Source organism: Mercenaria mercenaria, chromosome 10, assembly GCF_021730395.1.
Source record: "Mercenaria mercenaria strain notata chromosome 10, MADL_Memer_1, whole genome shotgun sequence".
NCBI classification, from domain to species: domain Eukaryota; kingdom Metazoa; phylum Mollusca; class Bivalvia; order Venerida; family Veneridae; genus Mercenaria; species Mercenaria mercenaria.
This window is the reverse complement of record NC_069370.1, coordinates 48,029,217-48,057,079: the sequence shown is the minus strand read 5'-3', so window position 1 is coordinate 48,057,079 and position 27,863 is coordinate 48,029,217. Positions and strand designations below refer to the sequence as shown.

The 27,863-nt window shown below is 34.5% G+C and overlaps 2 protein-coding genes across 2 annotated transcripts; both read left to right on the top strand.

The window, feature by feature from the left end:
* Window positions 1–769: 769 nt before the first annotated feature.
* Window positions 770–10,014, top strand: LOC123561669 (hemicentin-2-like). Its single transcript, XM_045354183.2, has 8 exons — window positions 770–1,048; window positions 3,098–3,352; window positions 4,063–4,341; window positions 4,724–4,999; window positions 6,796–6,938; window positions 7,226–7,394; window positions 7,695–7,823; window positions 8,113–10,014. The coding sequence occupies exons 1-8, from the start codon at window positions 940–942 to the stop codon at window positions 8,127–8,129; spliced, it is 1,377 nt and encodes a 458-aa protein (XP_045210118.1). The 5' UTR covers window positions 770–939; the 3' UTR covers window positions 8,130–10,014.
* Window positions 10,015–10,393: 379 nt separating this feature from the next.
* On the top strand, window positions 10,394–26,035 carry LOC123561671 (roundabout homolog 3-like). Its single transcript, XM_045354184.2, has 7 exons — window positions 10,394–10,644; window positions 12,931–13,161; window positions 15,234–15,509; window positions 16,020–16,295; window positions 23,903–24,045; window positions 24,309–24,477; window positions 24,746–26,035. Exons 1-7 carry the CDS (start codon window positions 10,572–10,574, stop codon window positions 24,832–24,834), a joined length of 1,257 nt encoding a protein of 418 aa, XP_045210119.2. The 5' UTR covers window positions 10,394–10,571; the 3' UTR covers window positions 24,835–26,035.
* The last annotated feature ends 1,828 nt before the right edge of the window (window positions 26,036–27,863 follow it).

Sequence of the window (27,863 nt, the reverse complement as noted above, 5' to 3'; positions counted from 1 at the left end):
TACGACGAAATTGGCGAAAGAATACAAATGAAAATAGACACTCGGGCCCAGCTATAATTGTGGTTCTTGGTGGAATATTTTCCTGTTAAGCCTACGGTAAACTTTTAGGTCAGTGGCCAGTCACGACTACCATGCATCTCAACCCCTCCCACCCTCCCCTAGACAATTATGCAAAAGTACCAAATTATTTGCCAGGACCAGCTGCTTGAGAGTAAAAAATGTTCTCTTGAAAAAATTGTTTTGAACCACATACGATTTCACTGTTTATATGGCAATTGTTCATTTTAAGAAATGAGCCGCGCCATGAGAAAACCAACATAGTGCATTTGCGACCAGCATGGATCCAGACCAGCCTGCGCATCCGCGCAGTCTGGTCTGGATCAATGCCGTTCGCTAACGGTTTCTCTAATTGCAATAGGCTTTGAAAGCGAACAGCATGGATCCTGACCAGACTGCGCGGATGCGCAGGATGGTCTGGATCCATGCTGATCGCAAATGCACTATGTTGGTTTTCTCATGGCGCGGCTCATATGATAATGATATAGATGATAATCCACTACATCTTGGTCAGTTTTGGTGATTAAAAGATAAAAAATGGTACCAAAATGTATTTTTGTGTTAATAAACCAATTTGCATATTCATGAATATTAAGAAGAATGTTACAAAATGACAAGAAGTGGTCCTGTCAACACAGGTCTAGTCTTGACAAACGTGGGCTTGTAAGTAAACAACGACATGATCTTTATCATTTGGGATAGTGAATTTAAATTGCGAAGGATTGCGAAATAGTTCATGTCAATGATATTGTCAATTATTGTTGCGACCCAAATTATTATCATTTCTATTTCACATTTATAAGTCTTATTATACGTTTATGAAAGTAATACGAATAAGTTACAAGACAATTTTTGTTAAAACGATACAATTTGGATTATTAAATGAATAGATTTAACAACTGCCTCAAACAATTTATAATGATATTTTTGGTATGGATTTGCATCGTCTTGAGTGTTTCTACTCAGGTGTCACTGCAACAAATAATCTCAGGTGAGCTCAATAATAAAAAGAATAGCTTAGTTACTTCAGTAATTATTAAGACGTTATGTTCGAAACTTTTTTACTATCTTTCCTTTAAATACAGAGTAAGCCAAACAGATGATTTAATATATCTTAGCGGTGGATGTGATTACTAATGTCATGTATAATATTCAAAAACATCTATTTCTATGTTTTTAACACATCACTTGCCCCTCATCGATGTGGGCTCGAGCCTCACTCGGGGCGTTGAATTCTTCGTGCGAGGAAGGCGTCCAGCTGGCTTACGGAAGGTCGGTGGTTCTACCCAGGTGCCCGCTTGTGATGAAATAATGCACGGAGGGGCACCTGGGGTCTTCCTCCACCATCTGTATGTATTATAACACTGAATGTTACTTCTAATGCTATATAATGTTCAAATATCTATATAAATTATAGGACGCTAAAATGTAACTTCTAATGCTAAATATATTATTTATATTATTTTATCTATGTTTTATAGCACTGAAGTTTAATATAATATTCAAATGTGTCTATGTATGATAATACTTAATGTAAGTTCTCATGTTGTATATAATCTTCGGGTGTTAAAGCACTTTAGGTAACTTCTTATGCTTTATACATAATTCATCTATTGAAATACCTCCATTTATTATAACACCGAATGTGACTTCTTATGCTATACTAGTATATGATATTCAAATATATCTTCAGTTTATTTTGCTTCTAAAAATCGAAGACAGTATTTGGATGTGATTGTTGGAAAGTGCTCGATTATGATTGCAAGAATGTGCTTGGATATGATTGTGAGAATGTGCTTGGATATGATTGTGGGAAAGTGCTCGATTATGATTGCGAGAATGTGCTTAAATATGATTGTGAGAAGGTGCTTGGGTATGATTGTGAGGATGTGCTTGGATATGATTGTGAGAATGTACTTGGATATGACTGTGAGGATGTGCTTGGATATGATTGTGAGGATGTGCTTGGATATGATTGTGAGAATGTGCCTGGATATGATTGTGAGAATGTGCTTGGATATGATTGTGAGGATGTGCTTGGATATGATTGTGAGGATGTGCCTGGATATGATTGTGAGGATGTGCTTGGATATGACTGGATATGATTGTGAGAATGTGCCTGGATATGATTGTGAGAATGTGCATGGATATGATTGTGAGAATGTGCTTGGATATGATTGTGGGAAAGTGCCCGATTATGATTGTGAGAATGTGCTTGGATATGATTGTGAGAATGTGATTGGATATGATTGTGAGGATGTGCTTGGATATGATTGTGAGAATGTGCTTGGATATGATTGTGGGAAAGTGCTCGATTATAATTGCGAGAATGTACTTGGATATGATTGTGAGAATGTTCTTGGATACAATTGTGAGGATGTGCTTCGATATGATTGTGAGAATGTGCTTGGATATGATTGTGAGAATGTGCTTGGATATGATTGCGAGGATGTGCTTGGAAATGATTGTGAGAATGTGCTTGAATATGATTGTGAGAATGTGCTTGGATATGATTTTGAGAATGTGCTTAGATATGATTGTGAGAATGTGCTTAGATATGATTGTGAAAATGTGCTTGGATATGATTGTGAGGACGTGCTTGGATATGATTGTGAGAATGTGCTTGGATATGATTGTGAGAATGTTCTTGGATATGATTAAGTACAAGAAAGTATTTGATATGATTCTGAGGAATAATGACTTTCTTGCCGGTAGCAGAACTAGCCTCTTTAACGATCCGTTCTTGCTTTAATCGACATACAATAAAAAGAAATAGTGTTGAACCTGTTTTAGGGTATTTGTGACAAGATCGGCAGATTAAAACCATAGCGTGCACTGAATTACTAAAATATTGCTAATACACCGATGGACAAACCTGGTGGAAGTTTAGGGAATATTTTTCTAAGTGGAAGCTGGTAGACTAACCATTCTAAGTTTAAAATTCGACATGTGACACTTCATTTGTTCATCAGTAAATATGATTAACAGTTTTGAACCAGGTCACTGTAAATTATTATTTATTATCGACTTTATTTTTCAGATTTAGACGTATTTAAGCAGCAAATTTATGTAGACGAGGGAGGTGATATTTCAGTTCAATGCAATACGACTGAATTGCCAGACAAAGCGATATACTGGACAAAGAACAAGACACACACTACCTTTCACAGAGATGGGATATTTCTGAATTTTACTAGGATAAATCGAACCGACCATGGGCAGTACATTTGTCATTCATTTGATAACAAAACACACGTTTTGACAGAGGTAGAAACTGTGATGATAAACGTTTATTGTGAGTAGGTGTCTAAGTTCTCAGAAATCAACGATAGTCAATGTTTGTTCTCTACAGCAAAATGGGGCTTTCTGGCAACATATTCCAAACAATATTTGTATTGCTTCTATATCACGCGCGTGTTAACAATTTCTAGAGAACTCACATAGCTATTGCTTTACGTTTTGTTAGGGTAATCCATAATGTTGACATACTGTCTGAACTATAAACAATGATTTTATTTAATAGCAAATCATTGTCTGAGATATATTGTTTTGAATCTAACACGTTATTAAGGGTTATTATCTACATATTTGAAGATACCGCCTCGGTAGCCTAGTGGTAGAGCGTCCGCTTCGAGTGCGGGAGGTCGTGGGTTCGATCCAAAGACGTAACGTAAAATGGTACTAGTAGCTTCCTCACTTGGCGCTCAGCATTAAGAGGGTAGTGCTAGGACTGGTCAGCCCGGTGTCAGTATAATGTTACAGGGTGGGGTATCATGTTACGTGTCTACGGCGTGATATTCCAGTGAGGTAGCACTATAAAGTTGGGCATCGCGCTCACATATACAAGTAGAAAAAGACGTTAAACCCCCCCCCCCCACACACACACACATTTGAAGATAGTCACCAAATATTTGCCAAATTTGTAAGCAATGTCTATACTTTCGACAGAGTTTTAGATGCATGTCACTGTACCTTATATTGTTCTGTCTGTTCAATTTCAAACAGATAAGGCCGAAGTAAAATCTATAAGAATTCATCCACAAGACGCCATCTTAGAAAACGATACGTATTTTGTATACTGCGATGTAGAAGGAAATCCTCCACCACAGTGGCGCGTGAGGAACAATTACACAAAAGAACTGCTGGATTCTGCACGTGGGTCGGGACCACTTATCACTAGATCTATCAAAGGGAAATGTGGAGATACAGGCCCAATTGTCTGTGAAGCAAACAACACCTTAAACAAACAGCCAGCCTATATGACTGAAAACTTTACGGTTTACTGTAAGTAAATAAGCATGTAAAATCTCAGGTAAAAATTTCCCTTTCAAGAAAATGAACATGTTTTATGGCTGGTTAATTTGTACTGATGCTTCTTTTGGATCAATTATGTGTTGTTTTATTCCGTATGCATATGCGAACGTAAGCACATATTTAGATAAAGTTGAAACTGAATGTCTCCAATTGTTCTGGACAGTGTTTATGTCTTCCATTTGATAAACGCAAGCATCTATTTTTGGGAAAATACTTCGCGCATTTTTTTCTGAAAAAGAAAACTTATATGAGTGTGATTGTTATATGTATATATGAGCAAAAAAATAGATAAAACTGTAACAATATAGTTGCACTTCAAATATAGTATGCATAATTATGTAATTAATTTAAGGTTCGCCGAGACCGTCTGGAAATTATACTAACGTTTCAATTGGATATGTTGGTGGCCAAGCATTCCTGATAATGAATTTACTGGGTTATCCCTATCCTAATTACACATGGTCACGTGACGATGGACAGCCAATTAGACATGCGACACAGATTGATTACCCGTCTTTCACTGTTTTGAATATGACAGAAATTGCAGTTTCTGATTTTGGCTATTACTCAGTGACAATGGAAAATGCTTATGGTAACTTTACTGCACAGTTTCAGCTGAAGGCATATGGTAAGTGGTGTACATGTATTTCAATTCTTTGTTCTTTCAGAATTTCCCGATTCTTTTCAATTTGGTGCTATTCATTACAGGAAAATTAGAGACAATGTATTTCATCTATATTCACAGGTCAAACTAAGCAGGAAGGTCTAATACGAGCTAAGGCAACTCCTAAACCTATTTATAAGATACAACAAAGTCGAAATGCTTTCTCTCCATATATAGGACATATGTAAATGCTCGAGCTCTTGATAACACCGATAAGTATTTTGCCTCAATGTATTTTTGTAAAATAAGACAATTTTAAATACGATACTGTCAATTTTAAACAGGTAATGATGTATGTATATCACTTGTTTGTATTATGTCAAAACATCACTGCTTGCATATGTAACAAAATACCTAAAAAATGTCACTGGTTTATCTGTACAAAAAGTGTATGTAGCACTAGTACATGAAAGTAGGACTGTTTTTCTTTACATAACCATAACAACGGTTTATCTGTACAAAATATATACATTTAACACCAGTACCTGAAAATATGGCTGGTTTATAGTTGTTTTTGTTTGTTCGTTTTTGTTTTTTTTTTCGGGTTTTTTTTTTTTGTAACAAATATACTTGAAAATAACACGGTTGACTTGTATTATGATGTTACAAATATAACAATAAAAAGTTTATTATGTATGTAACAAAAATACCTGAAAATAACACGGTTGACTTGTATTATGATGTTACAAATATAAGTTAAAATAACACTCATTTATTGCACATGTAACAATAAAACGTGTAAATAACACAGGTAACTTGTATATATTACAACTATACATGAAAATAATACTGGTTACTGTACATGTAACACCAATACCTGAAAATAACACTGTTGATTTGTATATATTACAACTATACATGAAAATAACACTCGTTTATTGCACATGTAACAATAATACGTGTAAAAAACACTGATGAATTGTATATGTAACATCAATACTTGAAAATAACACTGATGAATTGTATATGTAATAACAAAACCTGAAAATAACACTGATTTATCGTATATGCAATAACAAAACCTGAAAATAACACTGATTTATCGTATATGCAATAACAAAACCTGAAAATAACACTGATGAATTGTATATGTAATAACAAAACCTGCAAATAACACTGATGAATTGTATATGCAATAATAAAACCTGAAAATAACACTGATGAATTGTATATGCAATAACAAAACCTGCAATAACACTGATGAATTGTATATGCAATAACAAAACCTGAAAATAACACTGATTTATTGTATATGTAACATCAGTACCTGAAAGTAACACTGATTTATTGTACATGTAACATCAATACCTGAAAATAACACTGATGAATTGAATATGTAATAACAAAACTTGAAAATAACACTGTTGAATTGAATATGTAATAATACCTGAAAATAACACTCATGAAGTGTATACGTAATAACAAAACCTGAAAATAACACTGGTCTATTGTATATATAGCAGTAATACCTGATGATATCAGCTGTTTCATTTTCACTAAACAATACCTGAAAAACATCACTGTGATATTGTATATGTAACAACAATTCCTGAAGACATCATTTCTTTCTTGTATCTGTAACATAAGCACCTGGAAATATTTGTTACCTTATATGTAACAACACATAACTAAAATTGAACTACTAGCTGAGAACAGAAATAAATTGAAACATCTAAAAGATTGACGCTGTTTGTTATCAGTGACCAACCCACCCACAAAATATCCGCTTCTTAAATAATTTATATTTTGAATATAACCAGGTGCCCCGGAAACGCCTTTCAATCTTAATTATTCTGATGTGACTTGGAACAGTGTAAGGTTGTATTGGACATCTGGGTTTGATATGGGATCTCGACAATATTTTTTCATCAGAATGCTGCAAGGGGGAAACTCTTACACCACCGTAATATTCTTTCTGTTACTGACTTTATTTTATTGTACAAACATTTGTGTATTACATGTGTAGTCAACTAGAGAATCATCAAGTCGTTGGAAAACTTATTTGATTTAGTAAAACCGACTATGTTTCTTTAATTAATAAGGAATTAATAGGGAACTTTTATGTTTATTTTGCTTTTAAATAACTCTACAATCTGTTGGCTTTAAAATTAAGTGGTTTAGCTTTTAAGACGTTTTGTCCTGAAACTATCGACTTCGTTATTAAATGATGAATTACGATGTTTGTTTCAGATTTCAAATAGCATATATGACAATTCTTCATCACATGGGGTAGGCCAGAATTGGACATACCTGCAGACCGGTCTTAAAAGTGATACAGATATTACATTGACAGTACAGTCAGTAAACGGCTACGGATACCGCTCACGTATTTTGTATAGCGTTACGTTTCATACCTTACGTACGTTGTAAAGTAGATTCTTATAACAATACCTTTGGTGCTTTGATAAATTTTCTAGTTCTTTTGATCGTTTCAAATGATTCTTTTGTTACGAAACACTTCATTTTAATCGAACTTTTTACAGATCTTGAAATGCTTTAATGATGTTAAATTTGATATTTAGTAAGCAATCTAAACATCAAAGGAATAAATGCATACTATATATTAAAGATTTTGCTTCTGTCCATATTATCAACTCGATAGATTAAATGCAAATACTTTATCGTTGCATTACCAGTTATTTTTAAATTTGAATTGCAGCGTCACCAAACGGATCACGTGATAAAACAAAGATTATTATCGGAACTACAGTCGCTTCTGTTTCCGTCGTTGGAATTGCAGCTTGGATGGTCGCTTATGTAGCATACAAACGAAAAAGAAAATCCACATGTACTTAAACTAAGCATTTTTTATATATAATAACGGTTTACTAGTTAGGTAATACTTGTTTTGAACAATAATCTAATTGAATGTGCGTTTTACGAATTTGAAGATATTTTAAGAGGTACAAAATTTGAAACTTTAATAAAATGAATTTTAGAAAGATAATATCTTTACATAGCAAAACGGCAAAGTAGAATCGTATATATTCGAACAGCAATTATTGATACGTTTCTTTTATATCAAAGAATTCCATATTGGCCTAAACATATTAAACTAATTTATTTTGCTTTTTCAGACCATAACATCAATTAACTGGAACGTGTACAGACGGCTGTAATGATGATTGAATGACAATAGACTGGTACCAAACTTTGAAGTGATGAATCCTACAAATTGTTACCATGATACCCTGTATATAGACTAGCATCAGTCGTTAGAGTCATTAAATGTAAAGCACTTGGCCATAAAATCAATCCTCTTTGATAGCACTTTCTGAAAAAAATTACAATATCTCTTACCTCTGACTCTAATTGTTGAGATGAGCCAAGAGAGAAAATGGTTTTCTTAGAAAATATCAGTGTCAGTATAAAGAAAGAATAAACTTATTACAGATAACTTGATCTCAACAGACTTTGTATGTCTACCCTGTATAGTCTGATCATTTATTTTCATTACTAACAATAATTTCTTTGGGGCAAAGCGTGCATTGATAGTTTTAATCATTTTGAAGATATTGCAGATACAATGGAATTGCATAGTCAAGAATTTTGTTATATGAGGAATTAAGTCACTTTATTTCATCTTCAATTATATCTAAAAACTGGAGAGTATTATTATTTGTATATGTTTAAAAATAGACAGAGGCTTTGATTAGCACATATGTCTATTTTTATACAGTTCATAATTTAAGTGATATTTGAATGCCCGTGTACATATCATGGCATACATATTTTAATACAATGTAAAATGCGGCTATGGATTCAGACAAATAAGACCCGTCTGTAAAATATATCGACGTCCCAGAAAAATAAGGTCGTAACTGTTACTTACGACCTTATATGACCTGTACATTTTCGAAAACTGAATGAAAAGGGCCATATCCTTACATAAAATCATAATTGTGTGACCCTGTTTATTGAACCAAAAAAATGACATTTTGTTTATAATATAAAGTCGTATCTGTTACTTACGATCCATTTTTGGTCAGTTTTAGAAATATCTACTGAAGCATTTAAGACTGCATGTTATGTGATTTCAAATACAACAGTTATAATAAATTATAGTAAATAGGTCGTATCTTTCATTATTGGGGACTGTAAAACGGCGTGTATACAATTTGTTAAATAACATCATCTCGATAAATACATGGCCCTTGGTACTGCAAGAATTTAAAAGCTTCAGCTATGAGGTTGAAATACAGATATGAATAAGTTTGGTGAGAAGTCTATAAAACAAAATATTTAGTGTTTTTTTCAGTTTTCTCAGAAGTACTATTTTTTACTTACGACCTTTTATTTCTGGGGCGTCGGTATATTCAAATGATATCCTATTGAAGGGTATTGGGTATGTAGCTGACTGTTTCAAGTATGATGTGACCTTGACATTGGATCGAATAACCTAAAACGATAAGGGATAATTTAAAACTACTATTGATAACCTGACCGCAGAATATCATGCCGTGATAAAGTTTGACTGCTGTAGTGTTCTCTACACATTTGCAGAAAATCATTTGAAGCTCCGGACCACTATGACTTTGACTTAGTTTCCACATCTAACAAAAGGGAGAATGATAAAATACCTACGTGTAGCTGCAGTTGAGTTGGAATATACCTTTGCGTACCTTAGGCCTAACAAAAAAACAACACTTAAAATATGCATAAAAAGTTTAATTTTCAATCTAGCTTCGAGAAAACAATTGTGTTATTTTACGTTTTATCCTTTTTGTTAAATAAAATTTACTTGTTAAAAAATCAATACGTAATATGTGTTTTTGTGACTTTTAAAATTATATTTGGTCATAAAATGAGTAAGATTATAAATTGGCTTAAAAATCTGTTGTATTTACATTTCTGTCAATCCAAGCGTATGACGCTTAAGTGTTGCGTTAGAAGCTTTGTTAAGGGTGCACGTGACAAAGTGCTCTAACCATGATTTCTAGTACAAGTGCCATCTAAATATATGTAGTGTGTGAAACAGGTGTTTGAGTTGCTATTTTGTAATACGTCAGACTGGAAGTAATGAAATAAATTTTAATGACCTTTACTTTCATTTAGCTGGCCCAGAAAATAAAAGCAAATATTGTTTTGTTGTGGGTTTTTTTGGCGGGAGCGGGGGGGTGGGGGTTGTTTTTTTTAAAATCTGTGCGGCTACAATAAATCTAAAATGGCACTATCAGCAAAGAAAATTTTAAAAGATTTGAATCTGAAGACAGGTAAGTGTTGATTTGCAAATGCAAAACTACTTATGTTTGTTTAAGGTGACAAGATATACATATCTTTCGGAAGCAGCCACCCAATTTTATCAGTTTGTTTAGTGAGTGATACAGAGTCCGGGTCACTGATATTATTATGTTGCGACCCAGTTGATAGTCTAATCATATTTTTATGAAAGTAAACTTATGTACAAATAAATAAAGCTATCTGCTTGTGTAGCAAGAACGTAACTGACATTAATTTGTTTTTACAAACCATTAGGGTAACAAAAATTTGGACATTCGGATAGATAAAGTTAAAAACAACTGAGTCTGTCTGTACAATGATGTTTTTGGCGTGGATGAGTATCGTCTTCAGTGTTTCTATTCAGATGTCGCTGCAACAGATAATCTCAGGTGAGCACACATGATAAAATATAGTATAGTTTAGAAATCATAAAGCAACTCAAGGTATTCAGATATCTCCTAAATTGCATATCTCCTTGCTTCTCTAAAGCTTGGAAAGTATGTGATTATGATAATATGAAAATAATATAATGTCATTGTCGGTAGCAAAAGCATTCATCTAGAAAATGGACATCTTAAAAACTTTTTTCAGCCACTCCGTTATCAAAGAAAGCTAGATCTCTCGAGTATGCTTTTTTCCATTACTATTAAATATTGAGAGGGTACGTTTTATTTCGTAAGTCTGTTGGAAGTGCCAAAATGGATGCTGTCTCGCTCAGATTGATTGATTTATGCAAGTAAATCTGACACAAAAAGTTAATGGGGGAAGCTTTTGTGGCATTATATTACTATGGTGTTTATATTAAATATATATACCATTATGGAAGGCAAGTTTGTAATACATGTAATTTCAGTTTTATAAATTAAGGTACCTTGCTTCAAAACCATGCTTCAGATTTTAAGGTCAAAATCAAATTACTGCCAAACTGATGAAATTTTGACAAAAAAAAGACCTTTATCTTATTAGGGGATGCAAGGCACTGGTTTAGTTTATCTATGACACTTTTTGTTCATTAGAACATCAATTTGTACGGTCCGAAGTGTCAAAAGGGTAGGTTTTATCCAGTTTACTGCATGTTGTATGAAACGTTGTAAAAACTATTATATTGTTATGATTTTAAGGAAATGTTGAAAAATTTAAACCATATGAAATAACTTTATCCATTTAGGGTCATGCTATAAAGTTTTAAAAAATCTGATGAATATTTGAATTGGAAAACCGTACTGTTTTATTTCATTTGAAACGAAATTTTAGAAAATGGCATGAGCGTAAGTATACAGCTATTCCCAAAATTCATTTCCACTACATGTTCTTATATTAAATTTTGTATTCACTGGTATTTTAAGTATATCAACACAGTTTTGTTAAGTCAATTGAATTTCAAATAAGAAAGACCATAACGTTTTTATTGTGTTCAGGGTCAGATACACAGGAACTAAACCAAGAGTGGTTAAGGTCTTTAATATTTGTCACTAACATTACATATAAGTATATATAAAATAGGAAGAAATAAAACAAAATTAATGCAGTTTAACTCCAAATTTCATCAGATTTTGCTATTTTATACCTTTAGATTCGGAAACTATAACGTGATCTTGGGATGGTAAAATTGCAATATAACGTTTAACTTGTTCAGTAATTCCCTTCTTACCAAAGAATGATATTTGTAGTATTTCGTTCTTACTGTAAACTCTAGTTGAGGGACAAAATCTTACACTATTCCTGTGATCTTTTGTGCTCGCTCTTCCCTTGCAAACCATATTACATATTTCAGAATTTTGAATAAAATAGAAAACTGCATTGGCAGCATAAAATAGTTTTCAGATTTTATTTCTTATGGACTTCAATATTTGTCATAACAATAAGTCATATATGTGGCCTCACTTGAAGCCAAAGGATGAAAAAAAAGTTTTGTTTTTTCCTTCCGAATTTTATCAGAATACCTATTGCAACTGTCTAAGTTTTCCAAATATGTCCGTCATAACAAAGAAAAATATTGCAACACTTCTTTACATTATGAAGTAACCAGTCGAAAACCTGCCCATACCTTATGTTTTTCAAATCTTTCTTTTCTCACAGCTCTTATTGTAAAAGTCAGACATTCTGTGTAAAATTTGAACATCGTAGGCACTAATTAAATCAAATTTTGATGGACTAAAATAAAGGTCATAAAAACACTAGGGGAATACCTTGCTTCACCCTTTTTACATTATTACGTCAGTTTTTACATTTGTTTGATCTTTGACTTCGAATCTGAAGCGTGACCTTAAAATATAGTACTTAATCTGATATAAATATAAATGAATAAGACATTTCTTTACATATATATAGTGATATATTTGTATTTCTAATATTTTACTTAATGCATGTAAAGCCCAAAAAGCATCCTCTGTTAAAGCACCTTTTGTGTCACAGTTGTATAAACCAAACAGTCTAAGTGATTGGCACTTAAGAAACATTACTTCTCACAAGAAAAATAAAACACACAAGAATTTCAAACTCTTTATTTGCAATAAACCTGACTAAATGCGAAAAGAGCGAAGAATTTCAAACTCTATATTTGCAATAAACCTGACTAAATGCGAAAAGAGCGGACTAATACTGCATGTCATTAAAAGTAGAAGATTTTACGCGGATTTACGTCAAATATGACAGTAGTTTTCCTAAACATTTAGTTGATGTAAACGAGGGAGATGCTGCATCCATCCAGTGTAACACGACTGACTTAGCAGACACAGAAATCTACTGGACAAGGAATGATACGCACGCTAACTTTCACAGAGATGGACTATTTTTGAATTTCACAAGCATAAGTCGAACAGACCATGGGGAGTACATTTGTAATTCATTTGATAACAAGACTCAAGTGTTGACAGAAATAGGAACCGTGATGATAAACGTTTCTTGTAAGTAGATCTCCGCACTTTTTGAATTTTATTATGTGTAAATTCTTGTAAAACAAACTTTAGTCCACTACCAGTAATGACGCTTTTCTTTTCATAATAATAGATTTGCCTCAACAGTAGTTTTGCAAGACCAACATCACAGTTCGTTTTCATCTGAATATAAATATAGCCTCTGTATCGAAAGGCAGAAATATCCTGCAGAGCTGTAAAAATCTCATCGTGTAAAAGAAAATTGCAATTTGTTTTCAAATAAATTAAAGCTTTTGCTAATAATACTGGTCATTATATAACATAATGTTGAAACAGGTTGTTATTACAATGTTTCATTTGAACAAATGCATTGTATTTATTGCCAAAACCTTGGGATTGTAATATTATTGAGGATGAAAAGCATGTAATTTTGGAGATTCCTTTGTACACTGAGCTAAGAAATCAACTTCTTGATAAAGCAGAAGAGTGGTTTAATGGATTTGAGACTATGTCATGTACTGATAAATTGAGGATCTTACTACATCAGGAAGCAATTGTAAATTTTACTGCCAAGACCTGTTACAATATCATAGAGAAAATAAGTAACTCTTATTTCTCATATTAACACTTAAGTGTATAGTAATTACTTAGTGTATATTTTATTGTAAAATTGTGACTTGAGCAGTGTCAAGTGGAAACCAACTGTTGCACGATTGCGATTTGTGGGGGTGCGGATTGGCTTGCACAGGGGTGTGGTCTGGTCGGGATCCATACTGTTTGCCGGGCATTTCAGTATATCTTTACTGGCTGAATAGCAAATAGTGTGTGTCCAGGTCGGGCTGGGCTTTGGTGTGGCTGATTTACTCTACGCCTCTTCTGGTTGCATCTTTTATAATTAAATACATTTAGAACGTTGGTTATTCTAAAAGGACAATATGACAAGTTTTCGTTCTAGAGATTTGTAAATTATGATTTTAGATAAGTGATTTTATATTGCATTATGTATATACAATTAATAATCTCTTATAACTCTGCTAGAGTGGCGGCAATGCATATACATGTATTTTATTGCGTTGTTAATATGATGTGAATATCTATGTCATACCGATGAGATACAAAGGAATACTAACACTGTATTGCCATGGATGTCGCTTGTACAATTTCAGGTGTGAGTGTGCTTTTTATTCACATATAGTTCAGGAATGTCATACTTATTTCATTAGCCTTTGTCTCCGTTAAAGATATTGAGGATTATTTACTCTGTCTCTGTTTCACTTCCAACAGTCTCTGAAGTAACAGAAAAATGCTAAAGAAAAATATACGAATAATTTTTCTGGTAAAAGTACCGAAACGGGGTGACGGCATGATAACAAGACATTTCTTTAAGGTTTGGTCGTTTTGTATGCGGAGAACTAGAAATCTATATTTTGCCATATATCAGTTTATTATCAAGCAACATTTTGACTACCTAAAGAACAATTCAGGCATCTATGAAAATGTAAAAAGTTCAAGCTTGTAGTCAAATCATTTGCGATCAAAATGTTTCTTGATAACTAACTGTTTTCTGGCAAAACCTTAATTTCTTGCTTCTCCCATACAAAACGACCACATATTTAAAATGTCTTGAATTCATGTCGTCTCCTGGCTCCGTTTTTATTTTGCTGGACAAAACAGTAGCACATTTTGCATCAGCATTTTCGTAATTGTTACCCAAGCAAAAAGGTGACAATGTAATCAATTTACTTAAATAAGATAGCATTCCTGAGTAAAAAGGTGAATACCCTGTTTCAAAAATAAATATCAGCATCTTGTGAAATACCACCGTTACTCAAAAATTACATGCCACGTCATGTGCAATACAGGGAATATGATTCAGTACTTACGGAATATTAGAGAGCAGGAGCGGTAAAATGTACATTTCTTTTTCGTTTTGATAGCATGCATAAGAACTGTAACTCACATGAAAGAAATTGTTGTGGAAGTTATTTGCTGAAAGAACTATTTTCTTTTCCTTGTTAACGTTAAATTGTGTATAGTCTCGGCAGAATTTTAGTTAAGTTTCATGGTATTTTAAAATGTTTTGTACTTTCAATTTCAATCAGATAAGGCAGAAGTAAAATCGATAAGAATTGATCCACAAGAACTAACAGAAAATGGTACTTACACGGTTTACTGCGATGTTGACGGAAATCCTCCACCACAGTGGCGCGTGAGGAACAATTACACAAAAGAACTGCTAGATTCAGCACGTGGGTCGGGACCACTTATCACTAGATCTATCAAAGGGAAATGTGGAGATACAGGCCCAATTGTCTGTGAAGCAAACAACACCTTAAACAAACAGCCAGCCTATATGACTGAAAACTTTACGGTTTACTGTAAGTAATATTTTGCAAGCTAAGATTCCACTTCCCAGAATTTAAAAAAATACCAATGAGGTTTATTACTTGAACTGAGGAGTTATATAACCCATTGAGCTCTATATGTGTTAGCAAACATACGCACATCTACCCCCGTACAAGCTGAACGTGAATTCATTACCCTTATCATGCTGGGCACGACTGATTCTGCCTTTGCGAACAGTGTAAATCTTGATCAGCCTGCACATCCGTGCAGTCTGATCAAGATCTGTACTGTTCGCCATTCAATCAGTATCTTTTTGGTAAGCACCCCTTTTAACAGCCAATGGTGCTGTCCAAATTAAAAGATGGACAAGTTCATTATAGAAATTTAGCAGGGTAAGGGTTAAGTTTCTCCAATTTTCATTGCCTTTCTCTTATGAAAAAGCACGTACGCTTGGAAAAGAAGTTCTGTACAATTTTCAAAAGAAATCCATACAAGTACAGTTGTTAAGCGCATGTATTTGTTTCATTTTGCATTATTTTTAGGTTCCCCAAGACCGCTAGAAAGTAATAACTACATTATCCATGGATTAGTCGGTGGCCAAGCTTTCCTGAAAATGCACTTCCTAGGTTATCCATACCCTAATTACACTTGGTCACGTGACGATGGACAGCCGGTAACACATGCGACACAGATAGATTACCCGTCATTAACTGCTTTAAATTTTTCTAACATTGCCATTGCTGATTTGGGTAATTACACAGTAACAATGGAAAATTCGTACGGATACTACGCCGCGGAGTTTCAGCTGAAAGCCTGGGGTAAGCATGAAATTTCTTCACTATCTCTTTACAGATTTCCCGTATTTTCACCGTATATGTACTTCAGAAAATTTTGTTGTAAAAATACCTGTGCTTATTTATCGGCGTGAAGTTGGCAGTACAGCAGTAGCAGCAGTAGGAGCAGTTAACTGCTGCTACTGCCAGCAGTTACAGCAGTTAACTGCTCCTACTGCCAGCAGTTACAGCAGTAAACTGCTCCTACTGCCAGCAGTTACAGCAGTTCATTGCGTGTCGCAGTTATCTACCAGCAGTTACAGCAATTGATCGTGTGTACTAACACCAGTTTACTGCTCTGCCAGCAGTTACAACAATTCATAAAGCTGTATTACCAGTTAGATGATGAGAATGGCACATATAAATGTCACTTACTGCAGTTTTTGGAGTTTTCTATATGATATTGAAAGCTGTTGAAATACGAATTTTTGAGTTGTTTTTTTATATTTCCTATATCAGTTAAATGACGATATCTGGTATCAGTGTCAGATAGATGTTACTGTCAACAGTTACATAATATTTCTACGATCCGCTTCATACAGTTCCCTGTATATGTTACTACAGGTAGTTAAAGATGCCAGCAATAGAATGATATTACTAAGAGCAGTATCGTCACCTTTCTTACCATTTTACTGCCAGCAGTTAAATTGTTTATGAGAACGTTCACCAGTCTCCTATATACGTAACTGCCAGAATTTAAATATTGCTAAGAACAATTTGCCTGTTTCATACATGTTAATGATTTATGAGAGCAGTTTACTAGGTTTTTATATCTGTTATTGCTAGCAGTTACACGGTGGGGAAACCACGTGACTAAATCGGATAACGTGCACGCAAAAGTGCTAAAAATAGGCCCGCTTCAGGTATGTTTTTTCACTATAACTTTTTTGATACGGAATTGTTTTAAACGAGATAACGTGCATAAACCCCGCAATAAGAAGTTCTTTCAGCGGATATATGTAACTTGATGAAACCCCCTCCCGTTTTTACGTAATCCTTGCCCAACCGATTCGAAAGATGCAAAATATTTTGGTAACGAACACGTCTGTTCACAAGTTACGCATCTAGGACATATTCTGCAGAGAATTTTCGCTGGAATGTAGGTTTAGAATAAAGCTTGTCATTGTCCAAAGTCCTGTACCAAATATTTAACATGACTATTCATGAATATTGAAGATATCGTAAGACAAAGGGTGCGGTAATGTACACGTTGCGGTTTTCAGGAGGTAACGTACACGTCATTTTTCCCCAGAGGGTAACGTACACGTCAAAGACTATTTATCACGCATGTAGAACATCTTTGTTTTTAAATGACTGAATTGTAAACATTTTGATATTGTTAAAAAAGATGCAGATGCTGGGAATAGGCTGTTTTTCTTTCGATAGGCTATTATATACAGAAATGCTACAGTGAAAATGAGCAGCAGTTGGAATTTTATGTTTTCTTTCGATAGGCTATTATATACAGAAATGCTACAGTGAAAATGAGCAGCAGTTGGAATTTTATGGTCTAAACGTGTATATTATTTTGACAAGTAGACATTGTTAGCAGTTTCCATTTTAAATGTCAACTTGTTTTCTTTCCAAATATCAAAAGTCGATTAGGTTTCTGGGAATAAACCATATAGTTTTGTCTGTCAGCGGTGTTTAATCAAATCCATGTGTTCAAATCTTTTTGATGACCCGTTGAACTGTAAACATTTTTTGGTATTGTTAAAAGATGCTGGAATTAGTATAAATTCCGACCGATAACTCGAACGAATAACATGTTTGATAACCATGATTTTCTTCATTAAAACATTTCAATACAGAAAATCTTTTTGTATAATATGACAGCATGCACTTTATTTGTATCACTGACAACATTTTTCAGTTCAGTTATGCATGGGACCATAACAATCAACCAATAATATAAACACGTTGTCGTTTAAACTATCGTGCGGGAGTAATATGTTATTCTTTCTGGAGGTTAGTGACATATCATTTTGCTGGTCAGCTAGATATTCATTTAGACCTCCTTACTGAAACAACATATCAGTATTGACCTAAATTTAGCATATCTAAAGACTATAGCCATTCCATGATTGATTAAGTTATAAATGCTGACATATTCTGATAATATAGATCTATAAATGCGTCAGTTACATTCAAAGTTTTAAAATAACAGACTCGGTTAAGTCACAAAATCAAATATCTTATATGTATTGATAATTATTTCATTTTTTTCCTAATTTATTGTACATGTATAAACATTAAAGAGATTATAATTAACTATTCAACTAAACTAAGCTATATTGGATTGCGATTTTATAAAAATGTGAGTATTTTTAAACAAGTACAGATAACTTAGACAGTTTTTGTGTCGCCTGCTACAAAGTGGTATACAAGAAACGTTTAAAGAGCAGTAAACGTATAATTATTTCCAAGTTAGGGTGAGGAATGACGCTGCTCATTTTCACTGTAGCATTTTTGTGTATATACTAACCTATCGAAAGAAAAACAGCCTATTTCCAGCATCTGCATCTTTTTTTAACAATATCAAAATGTTTACAGTTCAATCATTTAAAGACAAATATGTTCTACATGCATGATAAATAGTCTTTGACGTGTACGTTATCCTCTGGGGAAAATGACGTGTACGTTACCTCCTGAAAACCGCAACGTGTACATTACCGCACCCTTTGTCTTACGATATCTTCAATATTCATGAATAGTCATGTTAAATATTTGGTACAGGACTTTGGACAATGACAAGCTTTATTCTAAACCTACATTCCAGCAAAAATTCTCTGCAGAATCTGTCCTAGATGCGTAACTTGTGAACAGACGTGTACGTTACCAAAATATTTTGCATCTTTCGAATCGGTTGGGCAAGGATTACGTAAAAACGGGAGGGGGTTTCATCAAGTTACATATATCCGCTGAAAGAGCTTTTTATTGCGGGGTTTATGCACGTTATCTCGTTTAAAACAATTGCGGATCAAAAAGGTTATAGTGAAAAAACATACCTGAAGCGGGCCTATTTTTAGCACTTTTGCGTGCACGTTATCCGATTTAGTCACGTGGTTTCCCCACCGTGTAGTACCAGACTCCTGTCACTACCAACAGTGAAATGACCATTGAAAGGAGTTTTCGAGTTTTCTGTGTGTTACTGTCAGCATTCAAATAATAACATCGTACAAGACCAGTATATCAGTTTTCTACATGTAACTACCAGAGATAAACATGTTTTATGAAAGCGACCAAGTTACCAGACTTCTGTTACTGCTAGAAGTAAAATGGTTTGTGGCAGCAATAAACAAGGCTCCTGTTACAGACAACGAGAGCAATAAACAGTTTCGTATCAATTATTTGAAAGAAAGCTTCAACCCCGTGTTCCCCAAAACAAAACTTTTCCCGGCAAAAACCGCCCGACCTCGACCTCGACCTGGAACTCAAGATCCCATAGGGACCTCCTATTAACTGCTGGAACGATTTTAGGCCACCCCCGACCCACCCCCGCCTCACACCTCGACCCGGGTTTCTCCCAAACAAGAGTTTTCCCGGAATGGCGGCCACCCGTGCCTGGTGGGGGACAACCCTCTCTACAATGGCCACCCGGTCCGGTCCAAAACTCAGGGTCTGGGGCGGAGCTGGGGGCGCCCAAACTGAAGAAAATGAAAAAATCCGAAAATGACCCAAAACCAACTTTGAGACCCGCTCACGAGTAAACAAGAGTTTTCCCGGAATAGCCACTATGCTGGCCACCCATAGACCGTCACCCTCTACAACGGCCACCCGGTCTCAACCCAAACTCAAGATCCCATAGGGACCTCCTATTAACTGCTGGAACGATTTTAGGCCACCCCCGACCCACCCCCGCCTCACACCTCGACCCGGGTTTCTCCCAAACAAGAGTTTTCCCGGAATGGCGGCCACCCGTGCCTGGTGGGGGACAACCCTCTCTACAATGGCCACCCGGTCCGATCCAAAACTCAGGGTCTGGGGCGGAGCTGGGGACCCCCAAACTTCTCGCTTTTACCAAATCTACATGATGTGATAGAACCGCCTCGGTAACGTCCGCCTCGAGAGCGTGAAGTCGTGGGTTCGATCCCTGGCCGCGTCATACCAAGGACGTTAAAATGGTACTAGCAGCTTCCTCGCTTTGCGCTCAGCATCAAGATGATAGTGCTAGGTCTGGTCAGCCCGGTGTCAGTACAATGTGACTGGGTGGGATATCATGCCACGTGTCTACGGTGTGAGGCAGTGAGGCAGCACTCAATCTGACTAAAGTACTTGATCTTCTAAACGAAGATCTGAGAACGGCCTATTCACATTCGTCTTCTGTATATTTTGGATTTCCATTATTGCTATTTTATGTTATCCAATCAGACGACTTGTTCGATTGTCAAAGGATAAGAAAAATATGCGGTTATTCCAGGACTCGAACCCGGGACCCCTCGCTTACAAAGCAAGTGGCCTACCGACTGAGCTATCCGGCTATCTAATACATTACGACATAAGAATTGTAAATATCAAAAGTCAATGCTACATGTAGATTTGCAAGATGTTGTAAGCTAGGCTCTGATCGGCTAGCGAAAGAGCCGTCAGAACGAGGCAATGAATAGGTCGTTTTCAGATCCTATGCGTAGCGTAATAGGATATGTACTTTAGTCAGATTGGGCAGCACTATAAAGTTGGGCATTGTGCTCACTGCTACAAGTAGACACCGTCGTTTATATGACTGAAGAAATGTTGAGAACGACGTTAAACTCGAATACACACACACGCGCACACATGATGTGACAGCCTAGTTTAGTGTCTTTACGGAGCCAGGAAATTCGATTCCACAGCCAGCAACTGTTTGTTAATAATTATTCCTATCTTCACGTCAATAATCTTAAAATATACCTCATTGAATATATGTGCCTATAAAATACACGTACTCATTTTATTTAGAAAACGTGCCCGGGCCAAATACGAAACCATAATTGATCATACATGTAACTATCTAGAAAGGCGCGCGTTTTTCTACTTTCATTTTCATAACGAGCAAATCAAGGGAATTAATAACATCAAACTGGTTGAAACTACTTTACCATAGGCGTAGGAGCAAGGAAAGGGGTGGGGTGGGGTGGGGGTAGGTAGCGCACCCCTCTCTCCAATTTTGTGCTTGAAATAACAATACAAAAAGGAAACATTTAGATGCACTGAATGAACTAATATAGGGATTTACTTGATGTGATGTATATTGAAAAGAAGGTGAAGGTTTTTATTTACACAAAATACCTGATGTCAGCAACATCATCAAACTGTGTAACAGCTTATTAACTGCTGTAACTGCTGGCAGTAGGAGCAGTTAACTGCTGTAACTGTTGGCAGTAGGAGCAGTTGACAGTTGACTGCTGTAACTGCTGGCAGTAGCAGCAGTTAACTGCTGTAACTGCTGGCAGTAGCAGCAGTTAACTGCTGTAACTGCTGGCAGTAGCAGCAGTTAACTGCTCCTACTGCTGCTACTGCTGTACTGCCAACTTCACGCCGATTGCTTATATATGCAAATACAACTAAGGTGACCTTATAGTGTCGAGTTTCCCGACGGACACACAATATATAAGGCTGAACACCACTAAATCCGGCTGTTCGTTACTTCGTATAAAATCCACTTACTTTTTAACGGGTTTTCGACATTTTCTAGCATTTAAGATTTTCAGAGACTTATATTCCCATAAACAACTTTAACGCTACTGTAGAAAAAAAGAAAAGGGGCTGTTAACTTTTATATAAAAAAAACTACAGTTCGTTAAATACAACCCACTGAATTTACTCCTTTTCGCTTCTTTCAATTTCTCTTTTCTTACGCCGCCATTTTTACCTACATGTAGCATGCGATAGGAACGTGTCGATTTCAATAGAATGCAAAGTGATACATACTGAAACGCGGTAGAGTAAAAGTAAACAAGTTGCTATTGAGAAAAGGCATAAGAAAAAGGGAAAAAAAGATTAGCACTATTTATATTTGGTCTACTTGTGACCTGCGGAGGTTTGCATTTGATTTGGTTGTGATCAGCCTATAAGAAAAATTTTGTGTTTGTTTTTTTCACGAATTTGCATTCATTTTTAAGGTACACCTATTTCACAATGATCTGCTTAGTTTCGTTGCAAACTATATTGAGAAAATCTAGAGAAATGACCATTTATTACAGGTCACCCCATTCAAAAATACGCAAAATTTAGCCCTGTGCAAGCAATATCTCAAATTTTATTACATTATTCATGACATTTTGATTCAAGATCCATTTATTCATTAAGATGTTTGTCATTTTCAGTAAAAAACATGTTAATTTCAATAACATCTAGAAAACTGCAGTGCTAAAATGTGAGAAAAGATATTTGCTAGGTCCTAAAATCAACCTAAGTAGAGCCACTTGGTCGAAAATTCGGTCTAAATTCCAAAAATACAAGACATTTAAGAGTTTTCAGCCATTCGTCACCATTTTACATCATATAGAATAGATTAATGGCCTTTTTATTGATTTTCGAAGAGATTGGCAAAAAGCCATGTATTGACCCTTATAGGCTAAACAACACCACTAAATCCGGCTGTTCTTTATTTCGTATTGAATCCACTTACTTTATAACGCGTTTTCGACTTTTTTAGCGTATCAGATTTTCAGAGACTTATATTCCCATAAAGAACTATATCACTACTTTAGAAAAACAAAAAAGAAAGGGGGTGCTAACTTTTATATAAGAAACTACAGTCCGTTAAATACAACCCGCTGAATTTACTCCTTTTCGCTTTTTTCAATTTCTCTTTTCGAGACATTAAATTCTTACACCGCCATTTTTACCTAGCATGCGATAGGAACATGCCGATTTCGATAGAATGCAAATGATACATACTGAAACGCAGTAGAATAAAAGTAAACAGTTGCTATTGAGAAAAGGCACAAGGAAAGGAAAAATGTTAGCACTATTTATATTTGGACTACTTGTTAGACCTGCGGAGGCTTACAATTGATCTGGTTGTGATCAGCCTATATAAGCATACGCAATTCTTGCTGATACCGACAAGATTTCATTCTTGACTATATTGTGTGTTTAGTAAAAAAAAAAATAATTTGAAAATAAGATAGAGCAAACAAAGAATAGGAGCTGCGTTTTCAAAATGCAAAGACATGCCCCCGTGTGTACGACCAAAGATGTTGTTTTCGAGGTTTTAGTTTAAAAGTGAGAAATCATATGAAGGTCAAGGTCAGTTTATTGGTCTTGTCTCAAGGTTTGTTGAGTGTGAGTATGAACTAAACTAGGTCATCTACGTCATGAAAGTCGGTCACTAAAAAGTTTTAAAGAGACAATATTTGAAAGTACTTTAAGCGCTGTTAAACGAAAATTTAAAAAAAAAACGTGTCCATGGTCTCCGTGGTTTCCAGTTGATCCATAACAACGCTGCAGCTCACAAAAGTGCTATCATTCAAAACTTTTGAGAAATGAAAAAGTGGTACAAATCATTCATCCCACTTATTCGCCAGATATAAGTCCTTGTACGATTGCCCTTTTTAGTAATTATGACTCTCAAAATAACAACATTCGATATGTTGAATATTCAACAGGATTCCCAGAAATGCCTTACAACCTTAGTTATAGTGATGTAACTTGGAACAGTGTAAGATTGTACTGGACATCAGGGTTCGACATGGGTGCTCGCCAACATTTTATCATCAGAAAGTTAGTCGAAGGAAACTCCTACACGACGGTAATATTCTTTCTGATAGCAACTGTAATTTATTGCCATTATCTAGACAGTCAATAACATTACGGAAGCAACATGCCCTTTTAAAACTTATCTGTTTTTTTTTAATACGAACAGTTTGAAACACAATTGTAATTAAGAACTTTTACAGCCGCGTTTCATATTAATATATTTGTTGATTAGAAATGTATTGAATACTGGAATAATATCTTGACCAGAAATTTTCAATTTTGCAATTAAACGATAAATTTCGATATCGGTTTCAGATTTCAGAAAACATATATGACAATTCCTCATCTCACGGAGTAGGTCAGAACTGGACATACCTGCAGACTGGCCTTGAAAGTGACACAAATATTACACTGACTGTACAATCAGTAAACGAATTCGGATTACCTTCACATTATTTGCCTGGTGTCACGTTCCACACTTTACGTACGTACTTAATAATAAGTGGTGCCTGTACATACAATCTTTTATTTTTTCTTTTTTCGTTCAAAATCATCTCATATCATTTTCCCTTTATTTCATCATTCATAATTGTAAAATTTCGTAAAATGTAATTACTGTAGTAAAAAAAAACACTTGAAAATATACATATTAAGTTATGCCTTTGTTCTTGTTATGAACTCGATAGATCAAACATTTTTAATTAGTAAAATGTGTAGTATAATTAATAGCTATTTTTCTATTTTAACTGCAGCATTACCAAACGGATCAAGTCGTACAACGGACAGTATCATCGGAGTTACTTTCGTATTGGTTGTACATCTTCAATGGTTACTTCCATAGCGCACATACGATGGAGAAACAATATAGAAGTACTGTTGTCACAAAAAAAGCGTTTTACAAATATTGTGTTTCTTTTGTTGAATTAAAGTTACATTTTATATCAAATGGCAATTTTCCAGCTTTGATGGTGGAAGAAGACCGAATGTTCACTTCCGGGCATTATTCCAATCACGTAGAACCAGAGATTTTCCGAATGCTAGCTGAAATACTTCCTCACATGACGACCCAAACGGGCTCGAAACGAGAGGTGTGTAGCAAGGGATTCAAAATCAACGACCTAAAACACTCGGTCATATTATCGTATCTCTTTTGTTGATACAGCAAAACAGCAAAGAGTTATGGTAAATAACTGAATAGCAACTATTGTTGTTTATTTCATGTCAGACAATATTACGCGTAAAAATATTTTTAATGTTTTTTTTTAGACAAGGCGTAAAAGAGCTTGGGCGTTTGTGCGATTGTGACGTCATGATACTTTTCTGGTGGTAACAAACAAAACGTAGTAATAATACGGATAAATTTTCGTTAAAACATAAAAGTAATAAAAATAAGAATATATGTATAACCAAATTTTGTTTGTTGTGCATATAAGATCAAAATATCCTTTACTTGGGAACTCGTGGCTGCGGCAAATAGTGAAAGTATTGCATGTGTCGTCACACGTGGATAGATATGTGCAATCTTCCACAGAAACATATCTCTTCTTTATAAGTTCTAGGGTGTTATATATTACCAGCTATATAACCAGCTACGTGTATATTTTCCGCTGAATTTTGTTTCAAGCCATTAAAAACGACCATGCTGGTTTTGGAAATTTGTGTTTACAATGAAAAAGTCAAAATGAAATTGTAAAGCACACAATGGACAAAGATGAGCAGTTAAAACTACAAGAGTATGCTGTCTCTGCCTTGCTAGTACATGTCATCATTTATCCAGGACCACAATGGTAATAAGGGGTTTCACGCTCCCCTTTTTGTGTCATCCTTGGTATATGAAAACATATCCTGGTACATTTTGCACGTATTGGTATTTTATGTTAGTAATGATTCTTAATTGTCTATTCCTAGCCATTGTATATGTGATATTTGAAATTCTTAATTTGTGTTTGTACCATACCATGTATTTGATATACTGAAATCAATCAATCAATCAGTCTATTGTGACTTTAAACATACATTGTTATTATATTGTAAAGTTTCCAAAGTATTTACATATAGTATTTGAGAAAACTCGATGGATTTTAGCTTTTCCATACGATGGCAAACATGTCTCAAACTTGACCAATGTTGAGAGAAGATTTTGAATTGCTTCATAGGGTTCTTCATAAATGTAACATAAGTGTATTTTCTTTTAAGAAATTGTTTTATATGACAACATTGCAACTACTGTAATTAATTCATTTTGGCAAAGTCAAAATAGGTCAATTATACTAGAAAGTTTAGTCGAGTGGCAGGTACAATAGATTATCTTCACTGTCACTTTTAATTACCTCAGACTTTGATGGAAGAGCATTGGTAATAGGTATATGTGATATAACATGAAATTGTTTATAGATTTGATATCGTTTTCTTTATTCCTAAGAAAAAGATCATAATCCATTTGTACATCGCAGTCAACAAAAATATGTACGTAACAAACAGATAATCAATTAAAAGCAGTTTTCATGTAGATCTAGCTCTATCGGATCTAGATTTTGCAGAAAAATAACTAATCCAAATTAATCATCACACGCATTTACTTTAACTATTTTAAATGATATTTTACTTTAACGTACATTAATAAAGAGAGATCGAGAGAGAGCGAGAGAGAGAGAGATTTCTTTATTACCTCCAACTTTGAAGAGACACATCCAATGCATAATGTAATATATAATAAAATACAATTAATCTAAACAGAAATGATATAATATAAAGGCAAACATAGTAAATATACAAATATAATTATTGTACATGATTATTTAGCAAGTGATTAAATGATGAATATATACATATGAATCTTTCATAAAGATACAACACTTTAATTGCATTGAATAAGACTTCATAGAAACACATCTAAACAAGCAGATAGTATCAAGTGGTAATTGCATTTGAATATAAGTTGAAATATCTTTTTTGTGCATGATTATGATATTTAATATTGAATTGCATGAAGCATGCATGAAAATACATGAAAATACAAATGTACATCTTTTAATTGTATCATAATTATATGGATATCTCTCCTTTATCAGTATGCTTACCGAAACGAAAAGAAAACATCTTTCTGAGGAATGCATTGCGGATAATGTTCATTTTATGCAAAGTGAAATTAAATATTTATTTTGTAAGTTTAAATATTTAATATATTGCACACAAAATGTAATCGTCTCAGAATCATTTTAAAAGCAAGAAATCCTTCTACTGTCTTGCATGCAAAATGATGGTAAACCAGCTAGCAATATCTGGATTTAAGCTACAGAAATCCTAATATGTCATGTAGCGAATACCACAGTCTATGACGTATAGCATCGTTTTCATTAAGTGAATCGCGATAAATTGTTACGAGAAAATTCTACTTATTATTGAAATAGCCGTTATACAGAAATATAGAACAGAACAGAACAGAACAGAAATTTTATTAAGTCTTATGCATATACAGCACATCGACATAAACCAATATTCATATAAATAATAGCATGATCATGACAATAATGGCAACAATAGTAATATGACAGTCATATAATGACAATTAAATTGATGAGAATGTTTAAAAAGTACAAATTTAAAAGGATTACTTGCATAAAGTTAGTACACAAGTTAATTATTTTTATACAGATTTTACACAATCATGTCGCATTCAATATATTTTGTCTTTGCTTGAAAGCTTTGATTAAATATACAGAGATCTTATGCAGCAATGGTTTACTATTAGTTTTTAACATGTCTACTAATTTAGCCATTACTTGGTCTAACTCGATAATATCTTGGTATATGAATAATGCGTAACTCTTTAAATGTGTCACATTCCAACACAAAGTGATACTCGTCTTC

Bases quoted from the DNA above. Each gene is read 5' to 3' on its own strand.
- LOC123561669 (XM_045354183.2), top strand. From the start codon at position 940: ATGAATAGATTTAACAACTGCCTCAAACAATTTATAATGATATTTTTG. The intron at 1,049-3,097 runs GTGAGCTCAATA...TTTATTTTTCAG, and splicing joins ACTGCAACAAATAATCTCAG to ATTTAGACGTATTTAAGCAG. The intron at 3,353-4,062 runs GTGAGTAGGTGT...AATTTCAAACAG, and splicing joins TGTGATGATAAACGTTTATT to ATAAGGCCGAAGTAAAATCT.
- LOC123561671 (XM_045354184.2), top strand. From the start codon at position 10,572: ATGATGTTTTTGGCGTGGATGAGTATCGTCTTCAGTGTTTCTATTCAG. The intron at 15,510-16,019 runs GTAAGTAATATT...CATTATTTTTAG, and splicing joins TGAAAACTTTACGGTTTACT to GTTCCCCAAGACCGCTAGAA. The intron at 24,478-24,745 runs GTACGTACTTAA...TTTTAACTGCAG, and splicing joins TGTCACGTTCCACACTTTAC to CATTACCAAACGGATCAAGT.